General features: G+C 42.8%; 1 protein-coding gene across 1 annotated transcript in view; it reads right to left on the bottom strand.

Moving 5' to 3' along the window:
* Positions 1-10,683: 10,683 nt before the first annotated feature.
* Positions 10,684-16,874, bottom strand: part of LOC125458465 (tripartite motif-containing protein 14-like) — a 42,046-nt gene continuing 35,855 nt past the window's right edge. The window contains exon 8 of the mRNA XM_059650512.1: positions 10,684-11,953. Coding sequence (XP_059506495.1) covers positions 11,433-11,953 — 521 coding nt within the window. The 3' untranslated portion in view covers positions 10,684-11,432. The remainder of the gene's footprint in view (positions 11,954-16,874) is intronic.

Here is a 16,874-nt window from a genome sequence, read left to right as displayed (position 1 = left end):
TATCTTTTTTCTGGTAGCCATTGATAGATTTTAAAACAACAAAGCAATCTTAGCCTTGAATATACTTAATGACCCTCAGGTTCACCAACTTCAGAAAAAGAAATCCACATCTCTGTCTTAATCGCGGGGGGTGAGGGAGAGGAGGGACCCACTCATGCCCTTTAGTCATTGACTCTCCCACAGAGAAGCAATCTTTCAGCATTGACCCCGACACGTCCTATAAAAATCCTGTTTCAGTAAGGTCTCCTAATGTCCCAAACTCCAATGCGTACAAGCCCAATCAATAAGAAAGACCCTCTATGACTGGATCAATCTATTGAACCTTCACTGAACTGTCTCCAATGTGAGTATATCTTTCCTGATACAAGAGGACTAGAAATGTTCAGTCTTCCAGCTGTGATCTAACCAGTGCTTTGGATTTCATTTTGCTATCCTGAATGGTTCACCATACAGTGCCCTAATTGGCTATTTAGTCATGGCACCGAGTGGGATTTCCAACTGGAATGCATTTAGATTGAGACCCGTGCTTTGCAGATTGAAAGTGAATCTTCTGAATAGGAATTTCCAAAGAGAAATCACCTTTTACTGGACAGTAGTTAAGATACTCTGGGGTTTTAAAAATAAAAGGCCACTTTGATTAAAACCCAAAATATTCACTGATGTCTCTTCTTGTTGATTGGATGCAATTCTTTGGAGGCAAGGACTCAAGGATCGTTTTCCTAGAATTAAAGGTGGCCAAGTAGGAGAGCATCTGGGGAAAAAGGGTAGAGAGGGATGGGAAGGGCTATGAGAAGAACAGGGAGGGGAAAGGATACAAGAAAAAGGGGAGAGAATGATGGAAAAAGTGACAAGAGGAAAGGCAAGGGCTTATGACATACAAATTAGGAAAAGGAGTAGGCCATTCAATAAGATCATAGATGACCTAATTGTGTCCTCAAATCAACCTTTCTGCCCACCCCAGTCACCTTTCAACTGCTTTCTTAACAAGAATCTATCTAACTCTGCATTAAAAATGTTTGAGGACTCAGATTCTACCACTTTCCTTTTCAGGAAGAGAGTCCCAAAGAGTCATGACCTGCTGTGTGAACAACATTCAACTCATTCTGTTTAAAGTGGGCAACCCATTGTTTTTAATCAGTGACTCCTAATTTTATGTTCTCCCCTCGAGGAAACATGTTGTCTGCATCTACATCAAGACTCCTCAGGATTTAATGTTTTAAACAAGTCATTTCTTAACTCTTTTAAATTCTAGCAGATACAAGCTGAGCATGTCCAAACTTATCTCATAAAATAATCCCCATCCAATTCTGAGGATTAATCTGGTAACCTCTCTGAGCTGCATCAGTTCATTTACATTCTTCTATGAATCTGGTAACCAATACTATGCACAGTACTCCAGCTGAAGAGAGTGGAAGAGAGAAGGAGTGGGAGAGGGGAAAAAACAGAGATAGGAAGGTGTGGGAGATGGGTTAGAGAGAAAGGAATATGAGATAAAGGATGAATATGAGGATATGTGAGTGAAGGAGAGAGAAAGAGGAAAATGAGTGTGGGAAGAGAAGGAGGGGAAAAGGACGCAATAGAAAAAGACAGGAGAAAGGACATGAGGAAAAGGAAAAATAAGGGATACAAGAGAAAGGAATATGGGATAAGTAGAGGTCTGTCTCTCTCATCCCTTTCTCTCTCCCAATACTTTCCGTTTCTTTGGGGCAGCATGGTGGCTCAGTGGTGAGCACTGCAGCCTCACAGTGCCTGGGACCTGGGTTTGATTCTAGCCTCAGGTGACTGTGTGGAGTTTGCACATTCTCCCCGTGTCTGTGTGGGTTTCCTCCAGGTGCTCTGGTTTCCTCCCACAGTCCAAAGATGTGCAGGCTCAGTGGATTGGCCATGATAAATTGTCCATAGTATTCGTGGGTGTGTGTGTTATGGGGGAATGGGTCTGGGTGGGATGCTCCAAGGGGCCGTGTAGATTTGTTGGGGCAAAGGGCCTGTTTCCACACTGCAGGGAATCTAATCCAATCTTTCTTTCTCACCTCTTTCCCTTGTATTCATGGGATGAGAGACAACAAGTAGAGAACAGACCTAAACAAACAGACAAAATGTGCCCAGAAACCATAACCATAACCACTCTCCCCTACATCAAAGACATTTCGGAAATGACTGCCAGACTGTCCAGATCTCTTGGCATCATGGTAGCCCACAAACACACTAAAACAGCAGCTAATGAACTTAAAAGACCCTATACAGACAACAAGCAAAACGAACGTCATCTGCAAAATACCTTGCAAGAACTGTGACAAACACTACATTGGACAAACTGGCAGAAAGCTAGCCACCATGGGATACATGAACATCAACTAGCCACAAAAAGACATGACCCACTATCACTAGTATCCTTACAAACGGATGAGGAAGGACACCACTTTGATTGGGACAACACATCCATCCTAGGACAAGCCAAACAGAGACACGCACGAGAATTCCTAGAAGCATGGCACTCCAACCGGAACTCCAACAAACACATTGATTTGGAGCCAATCTACCATCCCCTGAGAAAAAGAACAGGAAATGACATCACCAACCCAAGGAAACCTAAACAGATAAATAGAAAGCGGGACATAACACCAGCGCTTCACCAGAGGCTCACTGATGATGTTACCTAGAATGGTGACGCAACGTCTGAAAACTAACCTTCCAGCTCAGCGAGCAAACTCACATCCAGAAACTCAACCTGAGCTACAAATCTTCTCAAAACTTGCTAGACTGGTATTAGACTTGTAATGCTGGGGACCATTGGAGGTGGCTGAGATGGATTATCTACTGGCCACTTCTGGCCGAAGATCAGTGCAAAATCTTCTGCCTTGCCTTTTGCCTTCTGAGAGTCTTAACATTAGTAACCATCCACATTGAATAACACTTGAAGACAGATTGGAGTATTGTGTTCAGTTCTGGTCACCTCATTATGGAAGGATGTGGAAGCTTTAAAGAGGGTGCAGAGGAGATTTACAAGGATGCTGCCTGGACTGGAGAGCAGGTCTTATGAGCAAACGTTGAGAGAGATAGGGCTTTTTCATGGAGTGGAGAAGGATGAGAGGTGACTTGATGATGAGAGGCATAGGCAGAGTGGATAGCCAGAGACTTTTTCCCAGGAATGACTATTATGAGGGTGCATAATTTTGAGGTGATTGGAGGAAGGTATAGTGGAGATGTCAGAGGTAGGTTCTTTACACAGAGTGAGATGGGCATGTAGAATGCGTAGTGGTAGTGGAGTCAGATACTTTAGAGACTTTTTAGGGACTCTTGGATAGACACATGGGGGATAGTACAATGTAGGGTATGCAGGGTAGATTGATCTTAGTAGGATAATAGGTCGGCACAGCATCGTGGTCCGAAGGGTCTGTACTTATGTTCCATATGTTCTACGTTTGTGGGCGGCACTGAGACTCAGTGGTTAGCACTGCAGCCTCACAGCACCAGGGACCCGGGTTCGATTCCAGCCTCAGGCAACTGTCCGTGCGGAGTTTGCACATTCTCCCTGTGTCTGCGTGGGTTTCCTCCCACAGTCCAAAGATGTGCAGGCTAGGTGGATTGGCCATGCTAAATTGCCCTTAGTGTTCAGGGGTATGTGGGTTGTAGGGGAATGGGTCTGGGTGTGATGCTCCAAGGGGCGGTGTGGACTTGTTGGGCCAAAGGGCCTGTTTCCACACCGTAGGGAATCTAATCTAATCTATGTTTAAAGCACTGAGGGAGTGACAAGGCCTCAAAACATACTGGGGTTAGGGGCATCATGTCCTTCACTACAAGTCTCTTGGTGGCAACACTACTCAACAAACTGGGTGGGTCTTTAAAGGACATAGGTTGCCACCCAGGTTGACAGGGCTGTTAAGAAGGCATACAGTGTTTTAGCTTTTATTAATAGAGGGATCGCGTTCTGGAACCAAGAGGTTACGCTACAGCTGTACAAAACTGGTGCGGCCGCACTTGGAGTATTGCGTACAGTTCTGGTCACCGCATTATAAGAAGGATGTGGAAGCTTTGGAAAGGGTGCAGAGGAGATTTACTAGGATGTTGCCTGGTATGGAGGGAAGGTCTTACGAGGAAAGGCTGAGGGACTTGAGGCTGTTTTCATTAGAGAGAAGAAGGTTGAGAGGTGACTTAATTGAAACATATAAAATAATCAGAGGGTTAGATAGGGTGGATAGGGAGAGCCTTTTTCCTAGGATGGTGACGGCGAGCACGAGGGGGCATAGCTTTAAATTGAGGGGTGAAAGATATAGGACAGATGTCAGAGGTAGTTTCTTTACTCAGACAGTAGTAAGGGAATGGAACGCTTTGCCTGCAACGGTAGTAGATTTGCCAACTTAAGGTACATTTAAGTCGTCATTGGATAAGCATATGGATGTACATGGAATAGTGTAGGTTAGATGGGCTTGAGATCGGTATGACAGGTTGGCACAACATCGAGAGCCGAAGGGCCTGTACTGTGCTGTAATGTTGTATGTTCTATGACATTGCTACTAGACTGGGTCAGCAGCAGGGGCTCAGCAAACTAACAGAAAGGCAAAACATACTCACCCTCACCAACCAAGTTGTTGCAGGTACATCTGTCTATGACTGTGTCAGTAGGAATGACTGCCCCATAGCCCTCATGAAGAATAAATCTGTTATTCACTTCTAGGATAGTTTATTGTGTTGTGTGGCACAATCACTGTTTTAAAGGGGACAGACATCAAACAAATCTAACAACTCAAGACTGGGCATCAATGAGGCACAGTGGGCTATCTCACATTAGCAGAATCTTACTCCAACAAAATCTATAGCCTCTTGGCTCAGAATATTCCCTACTCAACGTTCCCATAAAGCCAAATCAACCTTGGTAAAGTGGAGATTGCAAGAGGACATGCCAGGACCAGTACCAGCATGCCTAGAAATGGAGGGGCCAACCTGGTGAGCCTGCAAAGCCACATAAATCAAGTGAAAGACAGAGCTCAACAATCCCATAACTAACCAGTCAGACCCAAATCAACTGCCCTGCTGTATTCAATTGTGAATAGTGGTGGGCAACTAAACAACTCTTCGGAGGATGAGACTCCACAAGTAACCCCATCTTCAATGATGGAAGAGCCCAGCACATCAGTGCAAGAGATAAGATTGAAGCTTTTGCAGAAATCTTCAGCCAGAAGTGCTGAGTGAATGACCCATCTTGGCCTTCTCCAGTAGTCCCCAGCAATACCAGTCTTCAGTCAATTTGAGTCATTCTATATGATATCAAGAAACAGTTGGAGGAACTGGATACTACAAAGGCTATGGGCCCTGACAACATTCCTGCAACTGTACTGAAAACTTGTACTATTGCTGTTGCTTCCCAACTGAGCTGTTTCAGTACAGTTACAACATTAGCATCTACCTGACAATGTATAAAATTGCTCAGGTAGGCCCTGTACATAACAAGCAGGAGAGATCCAACCCAACCAATTACCACCCCAATAGTCTACTCTTGAATATCAGTAGTGTGATGGAAGATGTCATCAACAGTGCTATCAAACAGAACTCTAAGCTAGTAAAGTGTATGGGGGAGCAAAGAGATTGTGAGAAAAGATATGTCTGAGCCTGATACACTAGGGAAGAGGAGAAAGTTCAATAGCCAAGGTAGGCAAGAGCAAAGCAGAGAACAAGACAAGCCTGATAAACTAAACTGTATTTATTTCAGTGCAAGTGCAGATGAACTAAGGGCATGGTTGGGAACATGGAACTGGGATAGAATTTCATAGAATGCTTACAGTGCGAAACAGGCCATTCAGCTCAATCACTCCACAGTGACTCTCTGAAGAGCATCCCATCCAGATTTAGCCCCTTACAATATATTTTCCATGGATAATCCACCTAACCAACATACTTCTGGATGCTATGCAAAATTTAGCACAGCCAATCCTGCTAACCTGTACATCTTTGGACTGAGGGAGAAAACCGAAGCACCCAGGGGAAACCCACACGGACATGGGGAGAATGTGCAAACTCCATACAGACAGTCGCTCAAGGCTGAAATTCAACCCAGGTCAGTGGTGCTGTGAGACCGCAGCGCTAACCACTGAGCTACTGTACTCATAGCTATTACAGAAAGGTGGCTGAGACTGGCAGTTTAATGTTCCATGGTATAGATGCTATAGGAAAGATAGAAAGTGGGGGCAATAGTGGATGGGAAACGGCATTTTGGTTAAGGATACTATTATGTCTATACTTAGGGATGATATTCCTGGGAGAATGTGGAGTCAAGTTATTTGGGTGGAACTAAGAAATAAGAAAGGGATGATCACCCTATTGGGATTGTGCTGTAGGCCGCCCCAGTAGGCAGCAGGATATTACAAAGCAAATATCTAAGGAAATCTCAGATATCTGCAAGAGTAATAGGATTGTAATGGTAGGGGATTTTAATTTTCCAAACATAGGCTGGGGCTACCATTATGTTAAGGACTTGGATGGAGAGGTCTTCGTTAAATGTGTACAAGAAAATTATTCAATATTCAATACCTACTAGAGATGGGGCAAAACTGAAATTTTTTGGGGCAAATAAGGCAGTGCAAGGTATCAGCAGGGGGAGCACTTTGTGCCCAGTGATCATAATTCTACTAGTTTTAAAATAGTTATGGAAAAGGTTAGACCTGTTCTAAAAGTTAAAGTTCTAAATTAGAGTGAGGCCAATTTTGACAGAATTAGGCAGAAACTTTCAAAAGTTGATTGCTGGAGGCTATTCACAGGTAAAGGGACAGTTGGTAAGCAGGAGGTCTTCAAAATGAGATAACCAGAGTTCAGAGACAGTACGTTTCTGTTCGTGCAAAGACCAAGGCTGGTAGGTGCAGTCAATGTTGGACGACGAGAGAAATTGAGGCTCTAGTCAAGAAAAAGGAGGCATATCTCAGGTATAGACAGCTGGACTGAGTGAATTCCTAAAGGAATATAAGGGAAGTAGGAGTATACTTAAGAGGGAAATCAGGAGACAAAGTGGGGAAATAAGATCGCTTCAGCAAATAGGGCTAAGGAGAATCCAAAGAGATCCTACAAATACATTAAGGGCAAAAGACTAACTAGAGAGAGAATAGTTATTAATAGAGAGAAGATATCAACAAGGCCATTTATATGTGGAACAACAGGAGATAGGTGAGATATTAAACAAAAATTGCACATCAGTATTTACTGTGGGGAAAGACATGGAAGCTGGAGAAATTTGTGAAATAAATAGTGATATCTTGAATATGATAGAGGAGGGTTAGTTGTCTAAAAATACATAAAGGTGGACAAATCCGAGGATCTAATCAGGTTTACCCCAAAACTTTATAGGGGGTTAGGGAAGAGATTGCTGGGCCCTTTGCTGAGCTATTGTACCATCAATACCATGAGTGAGGTGCTGGAAGACTGCAGGTTGTCCAATGAAGTGCTTTAGCTCCCATGCCCTTCTCCACAGTAAATATCTCAGAGTACATTGAGACCTTGATTCAATGTGTCAATAGCCAAGGAATTGCAGATGGATTTTAATTTAGATAAAAATGACATGTTGCATTTTGGATAAATACATGAATAGGAGAGGTTTGGAGGGATATGGACTAGAAGCAGGCAGATGGGATTAGTTTAGTTTGGGATTATGTTTGGCATGGACTGGTGTTGGACTGAAGGGTCTATTTCCATGCTGCTCATCAATAACCTGCTCAGGGATGCCCTGTTTGGGTTCCACCAGGACTACTCAGCGAATGACCCTATTACAGCTTTGGTTCAAATATGAACAAAGGAACTAAATTCCAGAAATGATGGGAATGTGGCAACATTTGACATCAAAGCCGCGTTTGACCGTTTGTTCAAATGGATAGTCAAATTGATGTCACATCAAGGAGCAAGAGCAAAACTGGACTCAATCGGGCGGATAATCTCCACTGGCCAGAGTCATATCTGATACATGGGAAGATGGCCATGGTTGTTGGAAGTCAGTCATCTACGCTCCGGGACATCTTTGCAAGAGTTCCTCATGGTATTGTCCTAGGCCTACGCACCTTCAGCTGTTTCATTAATTACCTTCCTCCCATCATAAGGTCAGAAGTGGGGATGTTCGTCAATGATTGCACCATATTCAGCACCAGTCACAATTCCCGAGATACTGAAGCAGTCTATACTCAAATGCAACAAGATTCAGACAATGTCCAGGCTTGGCCTAAAAATGGGCAAGTAACATCCACGCCACACAAATGCCAGGCTATGACTTTCTCCAATAAGAGAGAATCTGACCACCGCCTCGTGATGTCTTTAAGCACCTAACACAGATCCATCAGCACAGTCATAGAATCCTACAGTATGGATGCAGGCCCTTCAAACCAACCAGTCTGCTGTACCAAACCAAACTAGTCCCACCTGACAGTGCTTGGCCCATATCCTTCCAAATATTTGTTGTTCACACACATATCTAAATGTCTCCTAAACATTGGAATTGTACCTGCATGCATCACTTCCTCTGGAAGTTCATTCCACAAATGAACCACTCTGTGTAAAAATAAAGAGTCTTATGACTTTTTAAAATCTTTCTCCTCACCTTAAAAATATGCCCCCTATCTTGAAATCCTCCACCCTAGGGAAAAGACTCCTGCCATTCACCTGATCCATACCCCTCATTAGTTTAAAAACTTGTATAGGGTCAGTGCTCACCCTCCTACGCTTCAGTGAAAAAAGTCCCAGCCTATCCAGCCTCTCCTTATAACTCAAACCCTTTATTCCTGGCAACATCCTGGTAAATCTGTTTTGAACCCTCTCTAGCTTAATAATATGCTTCCAATAACACGGAGACCAGAACTGGACACAGTACTCTAGAGGAGGCCTCATCAACATCTTGTACAATCTGCACATCATAATGTCCCAACTCTTATACTCAAAGGTCTGAGCAATGAAGGGAAGCATGATAAATGCTTTCTTAACCACTCTATTCTATATGTGAAACAAACTTCAAAGAATTATGTACCTGAACCCACATGTCTCTCTGTTTTACAACACTACTCAAGCCCGTACTTTTAACTGGATAAGTCTTGCCTTTGTTTGTTTTACTAAAATGCAAGACCTCACATTTATCCAAATCAAACTCCATCTGCCACTCTTCAGCCCAATAACCCACCTGATCAAGATCTCTTTGTATTCTTAGAAAGCCTCCTTACTGTCCACTATATCACTAATCTTGGTGTCACCTGCAAACCTATTAACGATGCTTTATATTTTCTCATTTAAATCATTTTCATGAATGACAAAGAAAAATGGACTCAGCAGCGATCCCTGTGGAACACCACTGGTCATTAGTCTCCTGTCTGAAAAACAACCCTCCATCATCACTCTGTCTTCTGCTGTTAAGCCAATTTTGTATCCAATTGGCAAGCTCACTCTGAATCCCATGTGATCTAACTTTACTAATTAATCTACCATGTGGAACCATGTCAAAAGCTTTACTAAAATCCATGTCAACAATGTCTATCACTTTGCCCTCATCAATCTTCTTGGTTACTTCCTCAAAAAACTCAACCAAGTTTGTGAGATAAGTACTTCTGTTGAACCACTCTTATTGATGGACATTGAAATCTCCCAACCCAAGTACATTCTGTGCCCTTGCCATCCACAGTGCATCCTCCAAGTGTTGTTCAACATGGAGGAGTACTGATTCATTCGCTTAGGGAGGATGGTACGTGGTAATCAGCAGGAGGTTTCCATGACCATGCTTAAGCTGAACCCATAAGATTTCATGGGATCTGGAATTATGTTGTGGAGTCCCAGAGTAACTCCCTCCTGACTCTACACCATTGTATTGCTACGTCTGCTGGGTCTGTTCTGACAGTGGGACTGGACATATCAGGGCTGGTGATAGTTGTGTTCGGGACATTGCCTATATGATCCTGCAAGTATGACTCTGTCAGGCTGTTGGTTGACTAGTCTGTGAGACAGCTTTCCCAATTTTGGCACTAGCTCCCAGATGGGGGAGAAGAACATTGCAGGGTTAGAATTAGGTTTATTGTCACATGTACTCAAGTTACAAAAGAACAGGCGTACAGTGAAAAGTGTACTATGTCGCCAAAACATGGTATCTTAGGTACATCTTAGGTACAAGTACCTAGGTACAAATCTTAGCAACAAAAGATTTTTAAAAAAGTAGTTTACACTATATTACCAATATACAGTGTATAAGTTAGGAAAATGAGAAATCAAGCTGAAAAGATAGACATTGCAATCTTTCTATAGGGGCTTCCAAGAGGTGTGACCTGACTCCACCAGTTCCCAACCAGTAGCCATCTTTGCTGTGGGCCCACTGGTTGTTGTCCCTGCTCTGCTCTAGACTGCTGGTCGTCCCTTCACTGGCTTTCCCCGCTTCGCTCTGGGCTGCTGGCTATCCCTGCTTCACTCCTGGCCACTGGTCATCTCTGGTCCACTGTGGGCCTGCTGGCTGTCTTTGCTCCTCTTTGAGCCACTGGCTGCCCTCCCCCTCTGCTGACCGCCTCTAATCTGGGCCGCTGGCAGATGAAGAAAAAGACACAAGTGAAAAAAAAACACAAGGGAGAGAAGAAAGTTGAAGTTTGCTGTCTTTGAACACTGATATCAAAAGCAATTGGTTTATTAAAAATACAATAAACACAGTGATAATTTTAACATTTAACGAAAAAGCAGGACTTCCAGAAGATTTTTTCATATAAATTTGGGGGTTTAAATTCTGTCAAGCTCTGAGCTCAGTTGCTTAGGCCCTCATAAAGCCTAATGTCCTCCCTACCCCTTCCTCAATTTTGATAATTTGCTTTGCCTGTAATGGGCTTCATTTGTAAATATCTAACTGGCCACACAAGTGCTTTACTTGTGAAGGCTGATCGTTAAAAACAAAAACAAAAACAAAAGCCAATCACCGTAATTTGGTTGTACGTGATAACAAGGCTGAGTAAAAAGAAGAAGCAAACAAATCCACATAAAGAACTTTTCAGACTGTAGAGCTAAAGCTTGGACAAAGTGGTAGCATCCTACTGGGAACTTGAAATGGAGAGGTGATGTACTTAAGGAGGGAACTTCAGTGCTTTGGGCCTTGACAATGGAAAGCATAATTGCCAATGGGGCAACACAGCTTGGGATGGAAAACTTTGAATTGCGGAAAACGCAACAACACAACTGGCTGTAGAATCAGTGACATCTTTAAAAACAGCTAGTTGAGTTACTTACATCATCAGAAGGCACAGACCTGGGAATGACATCATCAGAGAGAGACAGATTTTAAATTTAAGTCACCCAAGAGTGCAGAAACAAGAGGGGCCTGCCTCTGTACTCCAATCAGTAAATGGCAGCACTAAAACATGCAATTGGGAACGGAACCACTCCAAGATCCCATCCCAAATGATGCTTCTGAAATGAAAAATGAGTGTACTGAATGATAGATATGAGAATTAATTAATTAGTCTTAAGGATTCATTCCAACAACAAAAAGCTGGAAACACTGGTTCAGTGAATGTGGTTTGAAAAGTGTGTAAATGTGTCAGTGACTCAGTAGCCTGGTGAAATGACAAAGTCCCAGCCTCATAGTCCAACTGGACTCGGATCCTGCTATTTAATGGAAATTGTCGGAGAAATATGGCCTTGTTGTTGTGACAGGCTCTGAGAAAAGAACCAGCATAAAAGTATAAACACCATGAGTTAATGCTGTTGCCAAGGTATGAATCTATTCCCTCTTTGATCGCATTCCCACACACAATCCCTATTCCCCAGTAAATTCCAGCAGTCGCCACATCCCAGGAATGGGATCCTGAGGAGAAGCTCTGAGAGCAGAGGACTTGGGGATGATGCTTAAACCTCTCTGGGTGAGATGGATAGGGCTGTTGCTGTTCAGTCCATGTCATTGATCTCAGATCATGAGACAGAGCCAAGTTGAAGTTTGCTGTCTTTGGATCCAGGCTCAATGGACTTTTCTCTAAAGATGAGAGAAGAAATTGATCAGACAGAGTTAAACCACTCAGAACAATAAGTGACAGCTGTAAGGTGCGAGTGTAAGTATTTCCCAGACACCATCAACCCGATACTACCTGTAAGAGTGGGTTCTTCCCATGGTAAATAAATGATTTTCATCAGAATGTGTGTTAAATAGCAACATGTGGTCCTAGTCTGTACACTCGATGCAAACACTGCAGTGTGGCACAACGGCAGGTAGTTTAAATGCAGTGTGGGATTTTGCACATATTCACTGAGACACAATGACATTGTTACATCTCTGCAACTTAAACATTGGGTGGATATGGAAGATTCATCTCCCAGGAGTTTGCCCTGGGCTCTCTCCCTCCAATTATGAACTTCACATTTTGAATACAGCTCGGGTGTCCCAGTCTCAGTCAGGACTGTGGTCCTGATGATAACTGCTGTTTGAAAAAGGGACTTCTGTTGACTTGCAAAGGTCTTTGTTGTCGAACATTCAATCTCTCCTGGACTTTGCAGAAGGCTAAACTGGTGTAGCTTATTGCCTGGCATTTCCTTGTCAATGGTGGCCTTTGAGAGAGGTGGTTGCCTAAGTCTGCAAAAGATCAGCCTTGTCAAGTGTAGGAAGGAGGCCACTCAGTCCTTGCAACCTGCTCTGCCACTCACTACAAGCTACACATTCTGCTCGGCTGACCGCTCCTAATATTTCATAAATTTACAATTAATGCTTCAATCTAGAATTATTAGACTTATTTTGATGACTTCCTACTCTATCATTAAGATTGTGAAAAGGTTGACTGTAATTAAATTCCCACTAGGCGATGGCCTATTATCACTGGACTGTTAATCTAGAGACCCAGTTAATGTTCTGTGGACCCCAAGTTCTAATCTTGTCACGGCAGGATGGCGGAATTTGAATTCAATAAAAATATGGAATTAAGAGTCAAATGATGATTGTGAAACTGTTGTCGTTTATTGGAAAAACCCACCTTTGTTAACTAATGTCCTTTAGGGACGCAAACTGCCATCCTCACCTGGTCTGGCCTACATGTGACTTCAAACCTACAGCAATGTGATTGACTTTTAACTGCACTCTGGGTAATAGGGATGAGGAATAAATGCTGGCCTAGCTAACAAAGCCACATTCCATGAAAGAGTTTTTTAAAAATCTGTAGGATAAGAAAGGGTTAACCTGTAGTTGTCAGGTGCCTGGTATTCACTAATCCTGAGGTGCGCTGGCGATTCTCACAGTATTCCTGCAGCTTAATAGTTACTGTGTCCCTCCCCTTCATTGCTCCCAGCTAAGCGCCCAGTAAAGACTAGGCCTGAATGCCCACTGCACCAAATTTACAGGCTTACAGCTTGCTGTGCCCCCTCCCTGCCTCCTGACTGCTGCAGCTCTAAGCTGAGTGCCCTGTAAAGACAAGACCCCAATCTGCGCTGTGCTAAACTTATAGGCTTACAGGTTACTAGGAGTCTGCCTTCTGGCTGCTACTGCTGCAGGGTTTTGTGATTGCTACTCCAATCTAAGTGCCCTGCAAAAGATAAGGATGAAACTTGACAAAAGATAAGTCTGAAGCATTCGCAGTAACCTTCAGCCAGATGTGCTGAATGGATGATCTATCTCAGCCTCCTCCACTAATTCCCAACATTACAGGTTTCAGCCAATTTGATTCACTCCACATGATATGAAAGAACAGTTGGAGACTCTGGACACTGCAAAGATTACAGGTCCTGACAACATTCTGGCCCTAGTACTGAAGGCCTGCGGGCTGCAACTTGCTGCTCCCCCAGCCAAACTGTTCCAGTACAATTACAACACTGGCATCTACCCGACAATGTGGAACATTGCCCAGGCATGTCTTATAAATAAAAAGCAGGACAAATCCAACCCAACGAATTACCATCCCATCCGTCTACTCTCGATCATCAGTAAAGTAATGGAAAAGTGTCATCAATAGGGCTATCAAGCAGCATGTGCTCAAATTTAGGGTCTGCCATGACCACTCAAATCCTGACCTCATTATAGCCTTAGTTCAAACATGGGTAAAAAAAGCCTGAATTCCAGAGGTGAAGTAAGAGTGACAGTCCTTTACATCAAAGCTACATTCAACAGAATGTGGCATCAAGGAACCAGAGCAAAACTGGAATCAATGGATATTTGGGACAAACTCTCTACTGGTCTGAGTCATGCCTGGTACATAGGAAGATGGTTGTGGTCGTGGGAGGTCAGTCATCTCACTCCAGAGCATCTCTGCAGGAATTCCTCAGGGTAGTTTTCTTGGCCTAACCATCTTAAGTTGCTTCATTAATGACCTTCCTTCCATCATAAGGTCAGAATTGAGCAAGTTTGCCAATGATTGCAAAATGTTTTGCACAATTTGCGATTCCTCAGATACTTAAGCAGACCATGTTCGAATGCAACAAGAGATTGGTACAACATATACACCTGGGCTGACAAGTGGCAAGTAACATCCACACCACCCAACTTCTAAGCAATAACCAACACCAATGAGGGACAAGCTAACCATAGCCCCTTGACATTCAATGGTGTTACCAACACTGAAATCCTCCACTATCAATTTGCCAGAGGTTATCATTTACCAGAAACTCAACTGGACTCATCACATGAACATAATGGCTATAAGAGCAAGTCAGAGGTTACAAATGCTGTGGGAAGTAACTCCCATCTTGATTCCCCAAAGCCTGTTGACCATCTACAAGGCACAAGTCAGGACTGTAATGAAATATTGCCCACTTGTCTGGGTGAGTACAACTCCAACAACACTCTAGGAGCTTGACACTATCCAGGATGAAACAGCCTGCTTGATTGGTAGCACATCCATAAATATCCATTCTTTTCGGTATTGACACTCAGTAGCAGCAATAAGCACTGTGTACAAGAAACACTGCAGAAATTCACCAAAAGTCCTCAGACAGCACCTTCTAACCCACAACCACTTCTATCCAGAAGGAGAAGGGCAGCAGACACATGGGTACACGACTGTTGTGAAGTTGGGTTGTGTATTTGTCAATTGGGAGATATCAAGTTAGAACTTGATGTTTGTAAATTGCTGGGGTAGGGGTCGGGGAACATTGCATGGTCCCTTTAAAATATGATATGCTTTCTCTGTACTTAGAGATTTAAAAAAAAGTCTGTGAGCAGCAGCTTGAAGGTTTGCAAGTACATGGAGAGCAGCTGAATTGAAACATTTGTATCAAAAGACTGTACATTTAGCAGGTCAAGCAACATTTTTTTTAAACCAAGACAACAACTTTGAATTTATCTAATCAATTTGGACCAGGCACAGCATACGACCAATCTTAGAGTACGAAATTAATATGTCATCAAGGATATAAAAGAAGAGGGCAATTTCACAAAGATGGGAGAGCTAACTGCCACCTGCCAGAGTAAATAGCACTCAAGAGAGAATTGCTGGCTCTCACAGTCTCCTCTAAGTCTTAGAGAAAGCACCATCTAAATATCAACGGTACTGACAGCGTAACGAGTTAATGTTCCTGACAGAAGAATCAATAGAGAAGGCACAGAGCATTGCGGAAGACATATAACCTGGCTGTAATTTCGAGAGACTAAATTTTATTTTTAAGTGGCATGTGTATTTATTGGAACAGCATACCATTAGAATCTTCATTTATTTGGGAATAGTTAGTAGTTGGAAGGGGTTTATTTGGTTTGTTAATAGTTTAGTTTATTTGTTTACTGTCAGAGTTAGATAAATAAATTGTTACTTGTTGTAAAGTGTCAGGGATTCATCTTATTTAATCATTAGAAGTTGCTGTAAATTGCTGGGGTAGGGGTCGGGGAACATTGCATGGTCCCTTTAAAATATGATATGCTTTCTCTGTACTTAGAGATTTAAAAAAAAGTCTGTGAGCAGCAGCTTGAAGGTTTGCAAGTACATGGAGAGCTGCTGAATTGAAACATTTGTATCAAAAGACTGTACATTTAGCAGGTCAAGCAACATTTTTTTTAAACCAAGACAACAACTTTGAATTTATCTAATCAATTTGGACCATGCACAGCATACGACCAATCTTAGAGTACGAAATTAATATGTCATCAAGGGTATAAAAGAAGAGGGCAATTTCACAAAGATAAGTTATACCACTTTTCACACTTCTTTTATAGATTATAGGGCAAGTACTCCTCTTTGGGTATTTCAGTTTTAGTTCTCAGAGTGATGTCAACCTCTGCTTCATAACAATCACCTCTCCGAACCACTCACCATCCTAACTTGGCTGTTCCTTCACTGTTCCTGGGTCAAAATCCTGGAATCCCCTCCCTAATGGCATTGTGGACCAACCCACAGGAGGTGGAATGCAGCAGTTCAAGAAGGCAGCTCACCACCATCTTCTCAAGAATGACTAGGGGCATGCAATCAGTCCTGAGCCAGCCAGCGACATCCACATCCCACAAATGAACTTTTTAAAAACTCTAGGCTAGAATCCCTAGGTAACCTAGAATCTATCTACTTCTGCCTCAAAAATATTTAAAGATACTGCATCCACTGCCTTTTGAGGAAGTGAATTCCAAAGAATCATAACCCTCCGAGAAAAATAAAGTTTCCTCATTTCTGACTTAAATGAGCAACCCCTTATGGTTAAACTCAGTCCACTAGTTCTAGATTCTCCGACACAAGGAAAGATCCTTTCCACTCCACCCACTCAAGTCCTCTCAGGGTCTTATATGTTTCAATTTCATCACCTCTGAATCTTCTAAACTCCAGAGGATACAGGCCCACACTTTCCTTAAGGCAAATCACTTATTCTAGGTATTAGTCTAGTAAACCTCTGAACTACTTCTAAAGCATTAACATCCTTCTATACATATAGTGACCAGTACTGTATTGAATACTCCAAATACAGTCTCACCAATGCTCTGTAAAACTGAAGTACAACCC

The sequence above is a fragment of the Stegostoma tigrinum genome, chromosome 13, assembly GCF_030684315.1.
Source record: "Stegostoma tigrinum isolate sSteTig4 chromosome 13, sSteTig4.hap1, whole genome shotgun sequence".
NCBI classification, from domain to species: domain Eukaryota; kingdom Metazoa; phylum Chordata; class Chondrichthyes; order Orectolobiformes; family Stegostomatidae; genus Stegostoma; species Stegostoma tigrinum.
Note: the sequence above shows the minus strand (reverse complement) of the source record. Positions and strands in the feature narration are given on the sequence as shown.